Raw genomic sequence first — 22,820 nt, forward strand, 5'->3', positions numbered from 1 at the left:
ATCATTTACTTCAGCAAACAAGGGAAGAGGCTATGACACACCTGTTGTCTTACTTGGCATATATCTTTGATTGGGGTAAATATAATCTTGTTTTTAATGCATCAGAAACTCAGTTCTTACAATTTTTGACCCATCAAATTCTTTGGTAAGATTATCCTCTGATTTTTAACAGTATCCATCTCAGTACTGCATCATCATTGAACATACTTGTGGTTTCATTCTCTGGGGGTTTATCTAGGAAAGATCATATTACCTCATGTAAAATCATTTATCTAGGAAAGATCATATTACCTCATGCAAAATCATTTATCTAGGAAAGATCATATTACCTCATGCAAAATCATTTATCTAGGAAAGATCATATTACCTCATGTAAAATCATTTATCTAGGGAAGATTATACTACCTCATGTAAAATCTGCTTCCAAGAGATTTAGCGTGTTCAATTGACTCCGGCAACAGTTGTTAACTCTACAGCTACAGGGGATTTATTTCCCCCTGTGTTAGTACAACTCTCATGTCTGGGGAGGTTGCCCACATACAGCCATACTCAACAAGGTGGAGTCAGACGCTTTTCATCTCATTAACTCTCCTCCTCTTACCAACATCTTTCAGCTTGTATCTCTTCGTCGCACTGTTGCATCTGTATCTCTTTTCTCTTGCTACTTCAGTAGTCACTGCTCCTCTGAACTGTCTACTTGCATCCCTGCACCACTATGGTGGGTGTGTAGCACTGTCTAGCAGCAAACTCTCATCTTTTTTCTGTCCAACACTCTAATGCAAAAGTTAACTAACTCCCAGTCCTTCATATGTTCAACAGGTCAACTCTGGAACTGTCTTCCTCTGTTTGAATTCCTACTTCCTACGTGATCAGTCCAGTGTGTCCAGGCACCTCAAAGTGAATAGATCTTGAATTTGGCTCTCTCTTATTTTATTTTTATTTTTTCTTGAAAGGACAAGCTTGTGGGCATCTGGACTTTGGTTCCTTCTTCCATGCATAGAAGGAAAAAAAAAAAGCATACTGTTGTCATAAGTATCAGAAACACGCATAGGTAGGGCGAGATTAACAAAGTGACGAAAAGGGCATAATAGAGAAGGAACAAGTACCATAGAGAGATCTGAAATGGGCATGAGGTGATGGGTTCTGAGGCTAGGGGGTGGAGAGTCAGTGGTCTCCACCACCTGAGATTAACTCCTCGAGTAGGGCCTCACCGTTAAATGTCTCAACGCCAGCAGAAACCACAGATACTGCACCATCATTATTGCCAGAAAGCAACTCAAGGGAGCAATAATCATGTTTTTTTTTTTCTGATAAAAGCACAGTAACTGCAGGAGTGCAGATTTTCATCTTGCAGTAATAATGAAAACTTCTAGAACCAGGTGCAGAATAACCAAGGGATTTCTGAAAATGACCACCTTGCTGATGTCAACTGCTACATATTTTCCCTTGTGTGGCAGCTCTGTGTAATTATAATACAGTACTTCAGTATCTTTGACTTTGTAGAAAGAAATGATACTAATAAGTGATATATTTTGTGAGAAAATGCAAAAATTATAAGAAAAACTTTGTGTTGTTGCCTCACTAGCTATTAAGCTCATTTTGCATGTTTAACATAACGTGTAGTGCTTATAAATTTGCTCATGTACAGGGCTCTTGCTTGGCAAGCTACAGCTTGCAAATGCAAGTACAGTATTTTTTCCCTACGGCGAACAAATTTTACATGCAAGTTGCCTTTTGGCGAAGAGAAAATACATCCACTTCAAAACCCAGTAAACTACAAAAGAAGTAAATCTCACTTAAATGAACAAAAAAGCATGTTGTGATTGATTATTAAGTCTTTGTTTGTCATCATTGTGAATGTTTAAAAATAGACTGTGTAAATAAATAAATATATTTATTTCTTATAAAATACTTCGGCTCGTAGTCAGTTTGGCTACTAAAAATTTATTTGGCTCTTGTATCTGAAATCTTAGGAGCCAAATGGCTCTCAACCATCGGCAGTTAGCAAGATCCCTGATGTAGGGTACATCCATCCCACAGTATTGTACAACAAATGTCCTTATAATTGAAAATTCATTCATTCATTCATTCATTGCCAGACGCCATGTATCCCAGATGGGGTGGCCAATGGCTTAGAGTTAATTGTTTTACAGGGAGGGGCACTAATCCTCCACCAACCCCACTTGACATGTAGGGATGCCAACAGCATCTGGTGTTCCCAGGCGGTCACCCATCCAAGTACTAACCAGACCCAACGTTGCTTAACTTCGCTGATCGGACGGGAAGCGGTGTACTCAACATGGTATGTCCTTATAATTGAAAATTGGTGAATAATAATTCATGGAAGTCACATCTCAAACTTCTTCCCCACGTGGCATGGTGGGCCACATGCAACGCTGCTTCATGCCTCCCTGGGTGATTCATTTTCTCCAACTGAACAAAACACTTTCTCTTTAACTCACGCTCCCTCTGACCCTGAACCACCTATGGACCTCTAGTTTCTTTCACTTGTTTCTTTCACTTGTTAGTGGTAAGATTGAGGATTGTGTGACTGAAATTTAAACTTTTTTGTTTAAATATAAGTGGGTCAAAGACAGCTCATGAATGTTGTTTGTGGAGGAATGGTGTTTAAAATGGTCATGTGAACCACATATTGTCTTTCCCTCGCCAGTATATGAGAAATCTAGAGATGTGCTGCTACTTGGTCCCAGGTGGTCTTACGTGTGACTTTAGATAAGATACTCAGCTTCAGTGCTGTGTTTGGTTGACAGCACAAAAGAACAGTGCTCTTAGGTGGAAATTATACAGTACCTCAAGGCTCTTGCTAACTGCTGATGGTTGCGAGCCATTTGGCTCCTAAGGTTTCAGATTTACGAACCAAATAATTTTTTAGTAGCCAAACTGACTACGAGCCAAAGTATTTTACAAGCAATAAATATATTTATTTATTTACACATTGTGATGATTCAAATCATATAATGAGGTTTTAAACATTCACAGTAGCGACAAGGAAAGACTTAAAAATCGATCACAACGTGCTTTTTTGTTCACTTAAGTGAGATTTATTTACTTTGTACTTTACTGGGTTTTGAAGTGGATGTATTTTCTCCTTGCCAAAAGGCGACTTGCATGTCAAATTTGTTTGCTGAGGGGAAAAAATACCTGCATTTGTGAGCTGTGGCTCGCCAAACAAGAGCCCTGTACCTACGATGCTGTCTTTTTTTTTTTTTTTTTTTTTTTTTTTTTTGGTGTCCGACTCTGGGCAAAGGCTTCAGAGCCTATTGCTTGGGGGCACTGACCTATCCCAAGGCCCAGTAGTCCTCCTACACCTCCACATATCACCCTGTCTGGGCAGACAGGGTAGTAAGGAATATTGTTACATTGGTAAGATATAAGAAATTTTGATATTTGTGAAATATGAAGAGTAATTTAGCCTGGCAGCACCAATGGAAGTGGAACGTGGGTAGTGAGTGACAAGGAAATTTCTAGGTTACAAACTGTAAAAATTACCTTTCTCAGAACAAGGCATAAGCAGGATGTATGGTGTAAGTACAGTAAATTCGCATTTTATGCATGTTTGTTATAAATAACATGAGGTCATAATTGGGGTAAATCCACTTGAACTGTGCAGTTCATTTGAAATAATGCGAGACATGAATATGAAGCTCCTGCCACTCCACACTGGCTGCCACGAGGTGGTGTGTACGGCAGTCTCTCCCAGTCCCACCGATTGTTTGTTTTGGTACGTGATTTACCAGACTGTTATCATGGTTGGTAAGTGCCCAGCTAGCAAAAATAAAGCTGGTACTGCACCCAAGATACAAAGGAAGGCATTGAGTTTGGAAAAGAAGCTTGAAGTATTGGAAAGATACAATAAAGGCCTTAAAACATTGGTGATTAGCCATGGCACTGGATTGAGTGAGAGTACTTTAAACACAGTTCATGATACTGCCGGCAAAAGTTGTGCTAGTATTAAAGCTGGAACTCGTTATCAACACAAAACTCATCATACACGCATAGCTCACAAATGGAGAGGGTGGAGAAGATGTTAGCCACCTAGATTGAACATTAAAACAAGGAGTGTGACAAATTGCTAAATCTGCGATTATTTACCGAATCAGCACTTTTAATTTAAAAAATATAGTTTTTTTATTGCCGTATAGGTTTATACACACTTCATTATCAAAAGTCCATCAAAATTTGTTTAATTGTACTATTACTGTATTTTAACCCTATCCCGTGAAGGGAGGAACGTAAATTCTGGCTGTGCACATAACTCTCGCTTGAGAGCTTTCAGAACAGTCACGTAGAGATACTGTATTTTACTTCTAATGCTCGTAGGAAAGTTATTATTCATCATAGAAAGGCCACTTTGGTCTCATTTTGAAGATGAAGAGTTTTGCTCTGTTTTACATTGTCCAGAAAGACAATATATACAAAATAAAATGCAAAAAAAGTGAGTAGAAGTTAGCTGACATGCCAGAGAGTTACACTGTCCTTTATAAAAATATATGCCAAAAAAAACTATTCAAGAAATAATAATATTTTTTGCTTCAGTACATAGCAGAATAAATTTCCTTTCCAATAATGCATTATTTGTTGTATTTTCGTAAATAATAACGTCATATATATATATATATATATATATATTTATATATATATATATATATATATATATGCGAGAAAAAGGAGCATAAGTGTTCGGTGGGAGGTCAAGAGGTGTACATCCTACCCGTGAGGAACCTCACACCACACTGAGCCAAGCAAACCAAGTAAGCATGCGTGCACCAGCTGTGGCAGGCTTAGCTCTGCCCACTTTTGCCCGTCATCCAGCAAAAATGATGACTTCCTAAATATTTCTCTAGAGATTACATCAGATGACAGGCAAAGTCGTCATACTGACGTCAGAGATTGACAAACGCATGACGACCTGGTAAGTCTTAGTGTTAAAAAATCATAATTCGGAGCAAAAACTAGCTAACGATGGCAGAAATGTTTCACCTTTAGCTCAAGAACTTGCCTTGACAGACATCTGTTTTGTGTACATATTGATTTAAAATGCAGATACATTTATGTGCACTTTAAATCAGTATTTATGCAGAAAAGAAGTCTGTTAATTTAAGCTAAATTTTTTTACTGGAGTTAAGGTAATTGGTTTGTTTGAACCTGTATGGTGATAATATTATAATATTTTCCAATTAAAAAACTGATTCGGTAAATGACCCCCAATTTGGTAATTTGTCACATGGCAAATGAGAACAACAGAGCGTGTTACCGTGGCCTCCTGAGAAGAATAATCAGCAACTCGGCGTTTTTGCATGTGAGTTCATGTGTGTATTTGTGTGTATAAATGAATATTCTTTCATATAATTGTCTAAACTACTTTATGGGCCGTTTACAGGGAAATGTACGGTATGAAAGCCAAATATAGGTATATACAGTTAATTCCCAATTATCCATTGTTGCAATATCTGGTCCAACGCCGTATCCAGTGCCTTTTGCTCAGCTATATTAAAACAACATCTGGGGGAATTTGGCAATATCTGGCAACGAAACGAGAATTGACAGTACTATGCATTTTGTGGCAATAATGTGTATCATCTGGGTCAGACATGGGACCCAACGTGCAGGCAGACCCCGCAACACAACAACACACGCTAGCCATTTATGGTGCACTGCAGGAGGGGCCCACCCGATGAGTCAAGCCAACCATTGCCCACTCCCCCATCCCCACCCCCACCCCTGTTGACAGTAAAAGAAAAACATTAACAATGACTATCCCTGGCCTCATGTGCTGGGTGTAGCCTACTGCTTTGAACACACACACACACACACACACACACACACACACACACACACACACACAACCAAGACTTCTATCTATCTATCTATAGCCCGACGCCCTAATCCCGCAAAGGGTGGCCGCAGACAAAACGCCTCCAAGTCACTCTGTCACCCACCATTTGACTACCCTCCCCCCAACTCACCCTCCCCTCCCTCATATACCTCTCAACTACATCCCTCCACCTCATCCTCGGTCTACCCCTCCCTCTCCCTCCCTCCACCTCACCTACATACACCCTCTTAGTCAGTCTTTCATTCTCCATGCTCTCCACGTGTCCAAACCACCTCAGTGTATTTCTCCTAATCTTTTCAACCACATCCACATCTACGCCACAACGTTCCTTCACTTCTTCATTTGTCAACCTGTCCCTCCACGTCACTCCACATGCTCCTCTCAAGTAACTCATTTCCACTGCTCTCACTCTTGACTTGTTCCCCTCTTGCAAGGTCCACGCCTCGCTTCCATACGTCAGGGTAGGGATCACAATACCATCATGCAGTGACTTCTTAACTTCCATACTCACCTCCCTATTTCTCATCACTGCTTTCAGTGTACCAACAACCTTTCTTCCCTGCTGTACCCTTTCACGTACTTCATCCCCCAAAGTTCCATCCTTACTCATCACACTACCCAAGTACTTGAATGCACTCACATTCTCCATATCCTCACCATCCAACCTCACTGCACACTCTGTGACTTCATTCCTCTCAAACACCATAACTTTACTTTTGTTTACATTAACTTTCAGCTTCCTCCTCCTACACACTGTCCCAAATTCATTCACCAAACCTTGCAACTCCCATTCATCTTCACTCAACAATACTGTATCATCAGCAAACAGCAACACAGGAAGCTTCCAAATCTCACCCTCATTCATTAGGGCCAGCCCCACATCCACTGCCCTATCTTGCATCTCCTTTACAACCCCATCCATATATATATTAAACAGCCATGGAGACATAACACACCCCTGTTTCAGTCCCACACTGAGATCAAAGAACTCACTCAGCTCACCATCCACTCGCACCTTAGCCCTAGCTCCCTCGTACATACTCTTCACAGCACTCAACAATATCCCCTCCACTCCATATATTCTTAATACCTTCCACATACCTTGCCTATCTATTCTGTCATAAGCTTTCTCCAAGTCCATGAAGGCAGCATACACTTTCCTTCCCTTCTCTAGATACTTCTCCACTAAATATCTTAGAACAAATATCTGATCTACACACCCTTTTCCCTTCCTAAATCTCCCTTGTTCTTCTCCAACTAGCTCCTCTGTCATATGCCTAACCCTATCAATGAGTATTCTACCATATATTTTACCAGTCACACTAAGAAGGCAAATACCCCTATGGTTACCACATACTTCTCTCTCCCCTTTTCCTTTGTACAGAGGAACAATTATACCTGATTTCCAGTCCTCTGGAACCCTTCCCTCTTCCCAAGCCAATCTACACAACTTCCATATCCACTCCACAGTAATCTCACCCCCATACCTCAGCATTTCACCACACACTCCATCAATTCCTGGGGCCTTTCCCAGCTTAATCTTCTTCATTGCTTCCACTACTTCCGACCTACTGATCTCTTCCTCCCTCCTCTCATCTCTTCTTCTCCCAGCCATTCCCCAACCACTTATACTCACACTGCTCTTAGTCTCTACATTCAACAAATCCTCAAAGTGCTCCTTCCATCTCCTCAATTTCTCTCTCTTCTCCACCAACAATCTATTATTCCTATCTTTCACTCCCCTACTATTTCCCCTTTCACACTGCCTTACTTTCTTTACCTCCTTCCAAAACAATTTCTTACTCTCCCTCCATTTCACACTCAGATTCCTCCCAAACTCTTCATCCACTTTCTTCTTACTCTCCTTCACCAGTCTCTTAACCTCCCTTCTCCTGCTCACATATACCTCTCTCTTCTCTCTCTCATCTTCTCCCCTACCTCTACTCGCCAACCATTCACCATATGCCTTCTTCTTTTGTTCCACAGCTCGTTTCACCTCATCATTCCACCATGCTGTCCCTTGCACACCCTTGCATCTCCTCCTCACTCCACAAACCGCCTCACACGCTGTGCCTATCTCTTCCGTGAATATCTTACATACGTCTTCCACCCCTTCCATCTGCTCTAGCTCATACCTTCCCAATCTTTCTTCCACTATGCTCTTATACTCTGTCATTTTCTCACTATCTTGCAATTTCTCCACTCTTCTCACAGGAGCTGCTTCCTCCTGTCTTCCCCTTCGTCTCCTCAACCACTTTCTTTGCAGCTCTACCTTGGCCATCACTAAGTGATGGTCCGAGACTCCATTCCCCCACCCTCTCCACACTCTTGCATCCAACATTTGTCTTCTCATTCGCTCATCCACACACACGTAGTCTATCATTGCCTTTCGTTCAACAAGTTCACCATCCATCCTCCTCATTACTCTCCATGTATACCGGTGGATCATCTTATGACGAAAGTAGGTGTTGGCTATTGCCAACCCCTTACCAGCACAGATGTCCACCGAAGCACTACCATTCCCATCTATTTCAGCTGGCACACCCCACTGACCAACCACTCCATCCACTCGTACATTCCCAACTTTGCCATTCATGTCTCCAATCAACAGCACTCTCTCGCTTCTCTCAAACGTGTCCATACATGCTTCTACTCTCGCCCAAAACTCATCTTTCACTCTTGCCACTTGATCCTCTGTTGGAACATACACACATACAATCGCCCATGCTTGTATACCTACTTTCATCCTCACCCATACAATCCTTGCACCCACTGTTCCATACTCTCTTATATTCTCCTTCCACTTCTTGCTTATCATCAGACATACTCCCTCTCTTGCCCTCTCATTCTCACTGACTCCCACACATATACCTACACCATATTGCCATTCTCTCCCCCTTTCACCTTACCATTTAGTTTCAGTCAATCCACATATATCCACTTTTGCATCCTCAAGCACCTGAACAATCTCTCTCTCTTTCACTTCATCATTCACTCCTCTCACATTCCATGTTCCCACCCTCAGAATGTCCTTTGTCCGATCCTTAGTTGTCAACGTATGGTCCGTCCGGGTCCGAGGCGCTTTGTTCGCTTTTTTAGTTAGTTCTTTTTACGGGGTGAGGCACTAACCCACCACCAACCCTTTTAGTCGCCTCGTACGACAAGCAGGGATACTGGGGAAGTATTCTTGAAACCCCCCTACCCCCAGGGGGGGTCAGATAAGATATAGAGTATAGTTGACAAAGGTAAGAACTGTGTTATGGAAGAAGAAATTTGTGAAGTTCTAATAATATTTTCCAGTCAGTATAAGTACCTGGGTAGTGTGATGAGTAAGGATGTAGGTTTGGAGGGTGAAGTGCTTGAAAGAGTACAGCAGGGAAGAAAGGTTGCTTGTTCCTTGAAAGCAGTGATAAGAAGCAGGGAAGTGAGCATGGAAATGAAAAAGTTACTACATGACAGTATTGTGATACCAACTCTAACGTATGGAAGTGAATCTTAGACATTGCTGGAAGGACACAAGTCAAGAGTGAGAGCAGTGGAAATGAGTAATTTAAGAGGAACCTATGGAGTCACATGGAGAGACAGGCTGACAAATGAGGATATAAAGGAGCGTTGTGGTGTGGATGTGGATGTGATAGGAAGCGTTAGGAGGAATACACTGAGGTGGTTTGGCCATGTGGAGAGGATGGAGGGTGAAAGACTGACGAAGAGAGTGTATGTGAGTGAGGTGGAGGGGGCAAGAGGGAGGGGGGGGCCAAGGATGAGATGGAGGGATGGGGTGGAGAGGTGTATATGAGAGAGGGGGATGTGAGCTGGGAGTAGGGCAGTGAAATGGCGGGGGACAGGGCGACGTGGAGGCGATTTGTTTGTGGCCACCCCGAACGGGATTGAGGCATCTGGCAATAGATAGATAGATAGATAGTATTCACTAATGAAGGACCATTTGAAATGGATGAAATAATACAAACAACACCACACAAACTGGAAAACATTTATCATGGTAAAAGAGAAATTGAAAAAGAAATGAAAAATCTAGATAAATGGAGAGCAGACAGATCAGATGAAAAATCCTATTGGGTGTTAAAAGAATGTGCAGAAGAATTAAGCAAGCCCATGCAATATTTCAAAAGTCATTAAATCAAGGCAAGTTACCAGAAATATGAAAAAAGGCTAACATAATCCCTCAGGATAAAAAAGGCAATAGTCAGTGCCCATTGAACTACAGACCAGTTTCACTTACTAGTGTTGTAAGCAAAATAATATAAAAGCTAATAAGAAAGAGATTGGCAGAACACTTGGAAAGGTATGAACTGTTATCAGAAAGGCAATTTGAGGTTAGAAAAGGAAAATCACGTGTAACAAATCTCTTAAGTTGCTACGACAGTGTCAGAAACAATGCAAAAAAGACATGGATGGGTAGACAGTATATACCATATTTCGTGGCATATAAGACGCTGCAGTGTCAAAGATTCACCCCAATTCTGGAAGGGTTGTTCTGAGAAAAAAAGTTTGTGCCAACCAACACTTCAGAAAGGTTGCTTGATGTGAGAAGTTTTAACTCAAATACACACTCTCAGAATCTCTGTTCACTACTGTTGATCAGTCATTGGTTTCTATATTTTTATCTATCTATCTGTCTATTGCCAGACACCATAATTCCATAAGGGGTGGCCGTTAGTCTTTGAGTTAATTGTTTTACGGGGAGGGGCACTAACCCTCTGCCAACCTACTTGGTGACACGTAGGGAACATGTATGGGTTGGTTATATGATTACCACCCAGGTTGTAAATGATTTCCTGGCTTACAGGAAACCATTAGGCTTGTCACTCAATGTAAAGCCATCTGAAATGGAAAGAGGAGTAATAAAAAGTGACAAGAATGATGGAAGAAATAGGAAGAGAAGAGGGCAGACACAGAAAAAAGAGTGGTAATGGTGAAGGCAGAAGTAAGCAGCACAACATCAAGTGAGTGGATGATGGTGAGAAACAGGAAGAGAGGGGACAGACAAGAAAAGAGTGATAAAGGTGAAGGAAGAAGTAGGCAGCACAACATCAGGTGAGTGGATGATGGTTGCCACTACCTACCACCTACAAGAAAAGAAAGCAAACAGCCCTTTCCTTACAAAAAGTTACTTTGTTCCACGACGCCATGGTAACGCTGTTTAAGCATATGAACTGTCCAAATTCTTTCATACAGTAGCTGCTTTGAGACTTAATGTTCATCTCCATTAAAGTACAATTATGTATCAAGATATAAATACTGTTTTTCTTGAAATGAATTGAAAACTCAGTAAAACCTGTTCTTTCATTCAAGAAAATATAAATGTCATTAAAAGTAGAAATACAGCCATATCCCTAGATACGATACCCCTATATGCAATATCCCAGATTAGCGATGGAGGTAGAAATACCACCCTACCCTGCCTAACGATGGCCAAACCTTGGTTTAACGATGTTTTGATTTTTTTTCTTACCAATTTTGATGATATTCTAGACTTAAATTTTGTGTTTAGGTTAATTTATAAACTGTTTTTAGACTGAGATTAATGTGTGTTAGTCATAGGTGGGTTGAACATGGTATTTGGGGGTACAGTTTACTCAATTTGATTTTCTCCAGACTTATGTTTGATGATTTTCAGATTTTGTTTTTGGGTTTAGGTGAGTTATAAACTGCTTTTGGGCTTAATTTAGCTTGTTTTAAAGCTATCTGGGGGTTTAGGTTAGCTAGAAACTTGTTTTTGGACTCGTGGGTGGGTTTAGGACTTCGTTGGGGGGGAAACCCATGGCTCAAAAACGCATCCGTATACTGTACTTTACATGTTGAATATACCTCGAGGTACGATATCTCGCCTAGTGATGGCTTTTTACTTAACCAATTGCATCGTTAATCTGGATATCCCTGTACACGTTATCTCAAAATCAGTTGCTTGTATATATATTAAAATCACAAAACACAAGCAGAATTTTAAAAAGTCAAGTACAGTGAACATTTACAGCATTTTATTTACCCAAAAAACCTGAAAGTACCCTGTACTTGTCAGATTCAAAATCAACACCTCCAGTGTTATGGTATTTTCCCACATACACATGGATCTTTGACCACAGTGTGACATCTGATATACTATTATGCAGATTGTGTGTGTGTGTGTGTGTGTGTGTGTGTGTGTGTGTGTGTGTGTGTGTGTGGAAGGTTGAGATGGATAACTGAGGGTAGTGACACATTATCTTGCTCAGGGCTGAATGGGTAGCTGACTGGGAGTACTGACACAAAATCTGGCATTCTGCAATATCCGGCTTGGGGTTTGGCTAAATTATGCCAGATAAATGAGAGATTACTGTATCTGACAATGCCTAGACAGAATTATGATGACTAAATGGGGATTGCTGGTACTACAATAAGAAATGATTGTAATGATGATGATGTGTTTATGCATTTTGGCAATTAATGATGGTCATTGTGATGAAATTTTCAGGTGCATCATCAGGCATTGGTGCAGCAACTGCCCTAGCTTTCTCACAACTTGGTGCAACTCTGGCTCTCACTGGACGCAAAGTTGAGAACCTTGAGGCAGTGGCAGCCCAGTGCTATGATATCCAGACCAGCAAGAAGCCTCTCACCATTCAAGGTAGAGTCAGCCCTGCTTTTCTACAGACTAGCTCCAGTACAGGCCTACCCTGATATCTGGCAGTGTTGCGTATCAGTGGGAGTGTTCAGTCAGCGAGTATGTTGGATATCAAAGGAGTTTTCCCACAAGATGCTGAACAAAAAGCCAGAGATAAGTTCCAGATGCAAACCCAAACTCTTGTATACCTTCCTTATCAATAGAGACTGGCACAGAAACACCATAGGTCATGTTATTATTCTCATAAACAGTGCTATTGTTAAAGAATGAGACATCAAACATCACATGCAGAAAGGAAAGGTGATGAGACATACAGTGTTGAGATGCTTCAGGGCAACTGACAGCCAGGCAGGTAACTGGCCGTGCACCAAGTAGGGGTTGGGGAGGGTGGGGGGATGAGGAGGGAGACAAGGGGGTGGGGGATGGCAGGGGGACTAGAGGGAGATAAACTGGGGTGGGGGAGCGTGAGGGGACGGGGAGGAAGACAAGCAGGGGTGGATGAGGGTGGGAGGAAGGGGAGGGAGACAAGCGGATGTGGGGGTGGGAGACAAGTGGAGGTGGGGGAGGGAGACAAACGAGGGTAGGGGAGGGTGGGGGCGGGCAGGGGGACGGGGAGGGAGACAAGAATGCCAAACTGCCCTACAACCACCAGTCTCTCTCTCTCTCTCACCTACTCACCCACTCACTCACTCACTCACACACACATGGGAGACAAGCTGGGATGGGGGGGAGACAACCAGGGCCGGGGAAGGGAGACATGCCTGGCAGTGCTGAGTGTGGTGGGAGATGGAGGAGGGACCGTGGGGGAGGAGGAAGAAGAGAGGGGATGGAGGGAGCCGGGAGATCCTTGTGTACAACCACATATGCGTTCAGATGCGCTCGTTTCAAACCAAGGGAGGGGTCGAATGTACTGAAAACGAATCGATGGTCGTTTGGATTGTCAGAATGTTCCCCCGTTTCTTTTGTTCAGTCTTGTGAATCATCAGTTAGTGATGCGCTGGATCTTGGAGTATGCCAGTAGTGGTAACGTTTTGATTCTTTTCATAACCACTCCTCAAAAATTCATTACTGTAGAGGTAATGCACCTGTGATTATTTTACATTGTGGTTTCCATCAGCTACCTGACGAAAGGAAAGAAGAAAATAGTACATTTAGGTTGCCTAGATAAAGCTATATTTAAGATAAACATCAGTTTACTAAATTTTGGGTTTTATGAACTTTCTGAGCCAACTGAACAGTTTCCTTATATAGCTGTGGTAGCAGCCAATAAAGGTTCAGTATAGAGTTTATGGCAGGTGTGTCATAAATGACTTTGTGTCATAAAGCAGCGACTTTGTATTTGCTTGCAGAGGCAGGAGAAAAAAATGTCACCAAATGTCATAAATGACTTTGTATTTACTTGTAGTGGAGTTTTCTATATATATTTTAGACTTGTGGTCGAGCGGCTTTTATATCTTGTAGTAGCTTCCCCATTTGTCATGTAGTGACAGGAGAGGTAAAGAATAGTATGGAACTATTTTTATTTGTCTTGGAAATATTAACAAGTGTCTCACACGGAACGAGTATAAGTCCCGGGTAGCTACCTCCCTGTCTCGCTATCTGTCTCTCTCTCTCTAATTGCCAAGCCCTTCTCCCGTCACCTGTCTCCTCTGAGGCCTGTCTACTTCTCTCTTGCCTGTTCTGTGGCTAATCTCCGTCTGAGCTCTCTTTCCTAAATTCTGGTGTAGCAGGGGTGTGTCACGTGTGTTCCTCGTGGATGGAAAGTTCTCGCAGCCTGTGTGTGAGCATGTGTGTATGTGTGTATATGGCCACTAGACGCTGTCGTGTGCCTATCAAGCATTCCTCGCGTCAGAGTGTGTAAGCATGTTTAGCACTGCTCGATTCTCGCAGACACAACACCTCTCATCATCTGACTCCCTGCTTCTATCTATCTATTTATCTATCTATCTGTATAATATGTAGTTCTACATACTGCTTGGCCGCGCAAAAATGGCGTACCATCGACATTTAATAGTCATAACATATTAATACATATTACCGTATTTAGCGGCATGTAAGACGCAGCATTGTGAAAGACGCACCCTAATTCTGGCAGGGCAGTTCTGTGAAAAAAAAGTTTGCCCCAACCAAGACTGCAGTAAGGTCTCTTGATAAGAGCCATTACCACACAGATACACACTGACCTTTCAAAATCTATTCATTACTGATCAGCCTTTGGTTTCTTTTTTTTATATACAAAGAATGGTACAGGAAAAGAAAACAATGCCCCTTCTTGAAAAAAACGTAACTGATATGAGCCACTATCACTTAGATACACACTCACCTTTCAGAATCTATTCAGTATTGCTCATCATCCTTTAGTTTCTTCCTTTATGTACAAAGAATTATTCAGTAAACGAGAAAAGAAAACAAAACCTCGTCTTAACAAAACGTGACTTCAAACCACGAGGCCATCTCAACTTTGTTGATAAATATGTATCAGTAAACTGATATAAACAGTTTTTAATATTTTATGAATTTAAAACCACAAATGAAGTCAATAAACTCTGTTCTTTCATTGACGAAAACATAAAGTACAATGAATGTTCATATCAGTTCATTTATCCTAAAAGAACCCCGTCTTATTCCACACCTGTTACGGAATTTCCTCACATTGCCTTGACTCAAGCACAATATCAGACTACTACCATCATTAATCATGCACTCTAACTAACCTGTAATTACCTCCACAAATAATATAAAAAGGTAGCATTTGTAAATACACAAATTACAATGTTTCACAACCAAAGTTCAATATAGCAAGGCTGCTTGGGAACTGGATAGACAGCTGTTTTTACTCTCTTCTCTCAGTATCACTCCTTCACTGTCAGCTATGTCTGCCTTGCAGCATCAACAATTAAAAATGCTTGCTTCACTGATCATAATTTACTATAAACATTCATTTCAAAACATACTATGGTGAAAACATCCATTGTTACACCTTAGTAATACTGCTGCCTCCCAGTCACTAGACAGCAGTCTCTACCCCTTCCTCTCAGTATCACTTCCTCACTGTCTGCGATGTTTCCCTTTCAGCATCAACAGTTAAAAATACGTTCTTCACTTATCACAATTTACTAAAAACAGACATTGATCTCAAAACATGTCGAGAATGGTGAAACTATCCCTTAGCAACACTGCTGCATACCAAGCGCTAGACAACTGTCTCTACCCTCTTCTCCCAGTATCACTCCTTTACTGTCAGCTGTTTTCCTTGCAGCATCAACTTTCTCTTATCAGAATTTGCTAAAAACAGACATCCATCTCGAAACATTCGAGTACTGTGAAAACATCCATTTGTGGTCTTACACTGCTGCCTCCTAGTCACTATGGTACACACACACACACGCACATGTACACACCACATGCAACATTCGCTCGCCTCTGAAACATTTACATCAGTGAGTTTTGGAGTACCCAGTGGCTTTATTATATGCCAAAAACATCAAAATGTATTTGGTTGTTCAATATAAATATCATCACTTAAGGACATGAAACATCTCAAACAATTTATTCATCCAAACATCGTCAGTGCAAGACTAACGGTGTACAGCACCACTGATCCTAAATTTTCCTTGGTTGCATCTGTCATGATCACCTAAAACCTATATTCACTTCATATTACTGACATGGTGAAAATTTCACTCGTCTTCAAATCCTGAGAATTCATCACTACTTTCCCCAAGTCCTGAAGCATCACTGGAAGTCATCACCACGGTCATCATCACTGTTTCACTGTCACTCTCATACAGTAAATGGTCCTCAGTACCATCCACTGAATTGCTTATACCACACTTCATACGACTTTAACTTGGCAATCGTTTTAACTGAGCACAGGCGACATTCAGACTTGGGGCATTTGATACAGCCCACATTAACCTCCTCAGTACATGTTTCCTGAACTGAATAAAATCATATGGCGAGCATGAATAAACTACCCTATAAAATACATTGCTGGGCTGAAGGGATTATAATAATCGGATTATCAGTTCCCTAGCCTGACTCTTCCCACTCCTACTTCCTTAACTACACCCACACCAAACTCTCACCCACACCTTAGGATTTTGGTCGTTTCGGCCGTAACGTTCAAAATGGCAAACGACTTTACAACCTAACATAACCTAACCTAACCAATTTGGACGTTACGGCCAAAATGATCGCCATTGCCGATCATGAGAGCTTTGCTTAGGTAGCAGAGATGCAGAGAGTGAACGTTGTCAATTATTCTGATCGTCTGCTAAGAATACAGCAGAAATGGCGGACGCTGATATGAATGCCCGTCAGGCACGCTATTTCAGACATTGTATCAGTTATGCTACTCAGTGAATTTTATCCTATTTTCATAACAAAATACTGTAATTGGGTGTGCCCTGACTTGCATAGACATTGCTGAAGTACTTCACTTGGGTGAAAAAGTGAAGCTGTAACTTCAGGAAGTACTGTTTAACGTTACAACTGTTTTTCTCTATTGGTATAATAAGACTGTTCACTTCTATGATACTCTTGTCAGGCATGAAACAAAGTGTCACTAAGAGAAGCCAACCATATGAGGGTGATTGAATTTCCATATGCGACAAAAATCAATTCTGATGACTTGTCAGGTTCGCTTGACAGCATCTCTCCAGTATGACTGCTTTGCTAGTTAGTAAGTGGATGGCAAGCAAAGTGGTTATGATTGCCTTTCAGAAGGTTAGCAGACAGTTCACCAGTGAGCATGTTAGCTTGCTAGAGTAGGGTGTACGCTAGACACTAACCTGTTAAGTTGCTAAACCGCTAAACCCCTTGACGGTATTGGCCAGTTGAGCTGAAAACAAACAGTGAATGCTTTGTGTTCTTGATCTTGCGTGTTTTAATATCTGCTGCATATATACACAAAATGTCACAAAAGTAACTGACCTAATTAGGGTTACTGAATTTCCATACGTGACGAAAGTCTGTTTTGATGACTTGGCAGTTTCACTAGCCAGCATCTCTCCAGTATGATTGCTTTGCTCGTTAGTGAATGGATGGCAAGCAAAGTGGTCATGATTGCCCTTCAGAAGGTTAGCAGACAGTTCACCAGTGATCATGTACGTTAGCTTGCTGGAATAGTGTGGATGCTAAACTGCTAAACCGCTAAATATCTTCACGATGTTAGCCAGTTGAGCTGTAAACAAACCCGCGAAAGTTTTGTGTATTTCTGATCTCGTGTGTTTCTTAAATCTGCTGCATTTACACACTAGTGTATATTATTTTTAAAAATCAAATCAAATCTGCATACTGTAGAAAACTGTGGTTGCTAAGCAGTGAGATGATCATCTTTATGAGTTTCTTCTCAATGGAGCCAAACTAACCTGCCTCAGTCTAGCGTGCAGGACGCATGGGGATATTTTAAGGTAACTTTGAGACAAAAAAGTGCGTCTTACATGCCGCGAAATACGGTATATATACATTATAATGAACTTATAAGCTAATTAAGTGAAATACATAATATTGTAAAAGTAACATAATTGTATGAATATTGTATACATATAATATTCATAGTAAATAGTGATTATTCAGTAATAATACATTTAAACAACTTGTATACATATTTGAATAAATGCAATGGTTGTTGTATAACACTTTGTAAGACGTGCATGTACAACAGACGTACGCATATAATTGTGCAATGGTAATACTGCTAGGTTATACATTACATAGAGTTATCACTTTAGTAATGTCTAATATTTCACCTAACTTGTATGATGATACTGGTAATACAGAATTGTGCTATAATTGTATGACTTATAATATTGTACTAACATTGTGGTACTACATAATTGTAACATTTTATGAATTGTTACAAAATATTGTGTTAATGCATAATTGTGTTGGCCTTATAATTGTAGTTACATTTGTTAATGCAACTCTTACATAAGTGTCTTGGCCTTATAATTGTAGTTAAAGTTACATAAAAGTTACATCTTGTTAATGCAACTGTTAATTGGCAAAGTGTAACATAATGCAATCGTTTGTCGTTACATAATTGTTACATATCGTTTGTAGTTACATAATTGTAGTTAAAGTTACATAAAAGTTACATCTTGTTAATGCAACTGTTACATAAATTGGTACATATTGTTTGTAGTTACATAATTATAATATGGAGTAACATAATTGTAATAACTGCAGTCCTAACATATGCTGCGGTCGATGATAGTGATGATGTGTCATGCCACTTGTTTGTGGAGACAACAATTTGCTTTTTTGTTTGTAGTTTATGTGGTATTTTGGCATATGTAGTAACACTTACACTTATTTTCATTTGTTTGTTATGTGATCTTACTCTGTTTCTCTTTTTTCTTTCTTACTTTTCTTTCTTTCTTTCTTTTTTTTTTTTTTTTTTTTTTTTTTTTTTTGTACGCTTTTTCCATGTTGTTCATGGTTGCATAATTGCTGGCTAATTTCCTTGGGATACTTTTTTAAAGTTTAGTTTATATTGCACAGGTATTACTGAAAATGATATTATATAGTCCCATATTTTGTTGTTTTATATAAAAAAAATATATACACTATATACAGTATTAACTATACACACTGACTTGTTGTTCACCTGTACCTATCGTGAGTAATATGTGTGTCAGCACTGTGTGGAAATCATTGTCTTCACGATTGTGTTGAAGATGTTCACTCTTGCTAACGGCATTTGTGTTGGCCATTTTTTTTTCTTTTTTTTTTCCTAGTTTACCTTGTAACTTAATTTGTCTGTTTCCACTAGGTAGTTTTAATTAATAAATGTTTAATACAGTTCTTTTAATTGCTCACTGAGTAACTGTGATGGTATATTTTCTTTATTACTTTGTAGATGTAATAATGTATAGTTGCATATATGAAACACGTATTTTATGTAGGTATAAATGGTAACACTCTTTGGCAGTAAATAAATGTTATAATAAATGAATGAATATATACAGTGTAGAATATTTATCGTTGGTGATTATTTAGTGTTTGAGTTATGCAGATAACTGAAGTAAGTATGTGTATTTAAGCTGTAACTATACCGCACGTTTTATATGTTTGTGCAGAAGCTTGTTGTCTATCACTGTGTATTGTATAAATGAAGTAACTATGTAACTCACTAATTTTTACCGTGGTGGGAATGGTGTGAGTGGTGGTGCAGGTGGTGAGTTGACTGACGTGGCGTATTTTCAGCAAGCACGCATGATGACCTCAACTTCCCACACTGGTAGCTGTGGTGAGTGAATGAGTAGCGATGAGTAACTTGAGTGAAGACGGGTGAGTAAGACGAGTTGTGAATATGGACTTGGTGTTTTGCTGCGTGTCTTGACCTCTGGGTCAGGCGGGAGAGAGTGGTGTGCTTGTTGCTTTGGTTTTTCCTCCTCTTTACTTGCTTCGTTTTATATTCTTCTTGTTGCTGCTTGAAGTTACGTGAAGATTATAGAATTGTTTCGTAGACTTGTAGACTATTTGCATTGTAGGCTGTATTTTGTCGGGATTCACTGTAGAACTGAAGCTAATCTTGTAGAGTCTCGCTTGCTTTTGTAGAAATTTGCTTTTAATTCGGAGACGATGTCCGTAGATTTGCTGGTTCGTCGTTAAACTACTTGCAACGCGTCGTGTGATCTCTTGACCTCTGCATCAGCATGATGATCTGGGAGACGGAGGGGGCTGGATGGAGAGAAGCGTCAGGAGCTGGTTGTGTTGTTGGTTGAGAGAGAGATATTCTTGTTTTCAATCTTGATATTTTGTAGGAATTTAATGTTGATTCGTAGACGAGGTTCGTATACGTTCGCTGCTACCAAATGTCATAAATGACATTTGTCTTGGAAATATTAACAAGTCTCTCACACGGAACAAAGTATAAGTCCCGGGTAGCTACCTCCCTGTCTCGCTATCTGTCTCTCTCTCTCAAATTGCCAAGCCCTTCTCCCGTCACCTGTCTCCTCTGAGGCCTGTCTACTCTCTTGCCTGTTCTGTGGCTAATCTCCGTCTGAGCTCTCTTTCCTAAATTCTGGTGTAGCAGGGGTGTGTCACGTGTGTTCCTCGTGGATGGAAAGTTCTCGCAGCCTGTGTGTGAGCATGTGTGTATGTGTGTATATGGCCACTAGACGCTGTCGTGTGCCTATCAAGCATTCCTCGCGTCAGAGTGTGTAAGCATGTTTAGCACTGCTCGATTCTCGCAGACACAACACCTCTCATCATCTGACTCCCTGCTTCTATCTATCTATTTATCTATCTATCTATATAATATGTAGTTCTACAGGTGCACCTGACAAACAGCATCAGTCAAGCTATGCTTGGCATTGTGCCACAGCAGTACACTTACCTAGTTAATTATACTGTCTTACTGTACTCTTGTGTTGACTACAAATTTTTAGATATAATACAGCCTCCCAAATCTGACCATCCAGTTTCCAAAACCTCCACTTTCCAAAATATCTTTTCATGCAGTAGCGAGGTGTGATCGGTCCTCGCACAAACAATGCATATTTGAAGACAAAGCATATTTATTGACTGGTACACTCTAACCATCCATCCGCCCATTATCTAATCCAGTGTTGCCCCATGAGAAATGTAGGATCCCTGGGCTAGGCAAGTTGGTCTTGATATTAAGATGAGAGTAACCAGCCTCCCTCATCCCTGAGTGCCATTACATGCGCAATAAACCCCAACCATCCCTTGGATATTAACCTGCACCAACACAGTCTGATTTGAGTGCTATAATTACCCACCAAACCACCAGGTGCCATAATTTGGTTATATGTTTACCACCCAGCATAGTAAATGGTTTCCTGGTTCACGGGAAACCATTTGGTTTGTCACTCAGTACAGTCACCCATAGACAGAAGGAAGAGGAAAAAAGAAAGGAAAGAAAGACCATCCATCCATCCATCCATCATCCAATCCTATACCGCCCCATGAGGAACGTAGGAGCCCAGGGCTAGGCAAGTTGGTCTTGACGTTTAAGATGAGAGTGACCAGCCTCACTCATCCCTGAGTGGCATTATGTAATAACCTCATCCACCCTTTGGATAAAAACCCTCACCAGCTCAATCTGATTGAAGCGCTGTAATTACCCACTAAACCACTAGGCGCCATGATTTGGTTATATGGTTACCACCCAGCACAGTAAATGGTTTCCTGGTGTACAGGAAACCATTTGGCTTGTCACTCAGTGTTGAGTCACCCACAGGCAGAAGGAAGAGGAAAGAATGAAAGACAGAAAGGCAAAAGAGGGAGTGTAACAAGAGGAAGAGAAGAAACAACAACTGTTAATATATTACTGATAAGTATCATTGTACTGGAGTGTATTTTTTACATGATTTTCTCATGGCCACCATTGTGATTCTACTTTCTCAGATATTTGATTTTCTGTAAAGTCATTGAACCAAACATTTCAGATTTGAGACTTTGTACTGTACTGCCATAGGATCTCATCACAATATCTGGCCTTATGCAATATCCGGGTGCTTTTTGCTCATCTTTATTAAAACAGCACCCGGTGAAATTAGGCAATATCTGACTCAGAAACAGGAAGCACTCGGCAGTACAATACTAAACATTTTTCGGTGGTGATGTGCATCATCTGGCTCAGACACAGGACCAAGTCGACGAGCAGGCAGACTCTGCAACACACCAGCCAATCACAGTGCGTTGTGGGGACAGCCCACCCGAAGCATCCAAACCTACTGTTGCTCTCTCATTCTCACGTGGACGCTGTATTGTGAGAACATATCTGTACATTGTGCATTTGTGACCCACATGGTGGCTACCCCTCAGTGCAGTGGCTTAGCCTGTGGCTCGCTGTGCCACACTCGTTGCTGTAGTGATAGAGGCTGTAGAGGCAGGGGCCGAGGTGGTGGAGGTGGGATAATTTTTGTGGAAGCCATTTGCCACTAGACCACATGGGATTAAGTGCACTGTACTGCACAGTGGAGTACAGTGCTCTACTCTCTATTGATGCCAACACTAGGTGAGTACAGTATGAGTATGATTATATTATGTACACCAAGCCCTCGTTTTTTTGACCGATCGTTATTCGACAGTTTGTTGTTTCGACATACTTTATATAAATCTACACTATTTTTCGTTGTTCGACATGGTTATCCCTGCCATTTTGACAATTCAGACCGCGAGCCGCCAGACAGACCAGGTGAGCTGCCTCAGTCTCCTGTACTCTGCCCTGCTGATTGGTTGCCTCTTCATCTGCCTGCTTTTATGTTTGACCAAATGGAATACTATTGCACCACCATGGCTCCACTGAAGACCCTTACTCTTACCTTTGTCAGGCACAGTCATGTGTTCACTAACCTGAGTGAG

The 22,820-nt window shown here is 40.9% G+C and overlaps 1 protein-coding gene and 1 pseudogene across 1 annotated transcript in view; one reads left to right on the top strand and one right to left on the bottom strand.

Annotated features, from left to right (window-relative positions):
* The window catches only part of LOC145412535 (3-oxoacyl-[acyl-carrier-protein] reductase FabG-like), a 299,121-nt gene that overhangs the window by 31,459 nt on the left and 244,842 nt on the right, over nt 1-22,820 (top strand). The window contains exon 2 of the mRNA XM_080282430.1: nt 12,330-12,482. Within this exon, the coding sequence (XP_080138556.1) occupies nt 12,330-12,482 (153 nt within the window). The remainder of the gene's footprint in view (nt 1-12,329; nt 12,483-22,820) is intronic.
* On the bottom strand, nt 2,198-2,316 carry LOC145412645 (5S ribosomal RNA; annotated as a pseudogene).

Source organism: Coenobita brevimanus, chromosome 93, assembly GCF_032717465.1.
Source record: "Coenobita brevimanus isolate Jiangsu-jjx chromosome 93, ASM3271746v2, whole genome shotgun sequence".
NCBI classification, from domain to species: Eukaryota; Metazoa; Arthropoda; class Malacostraca; order Decapoda; family Coenobitidae; genus Coenobita; species Coenobita brevimanus.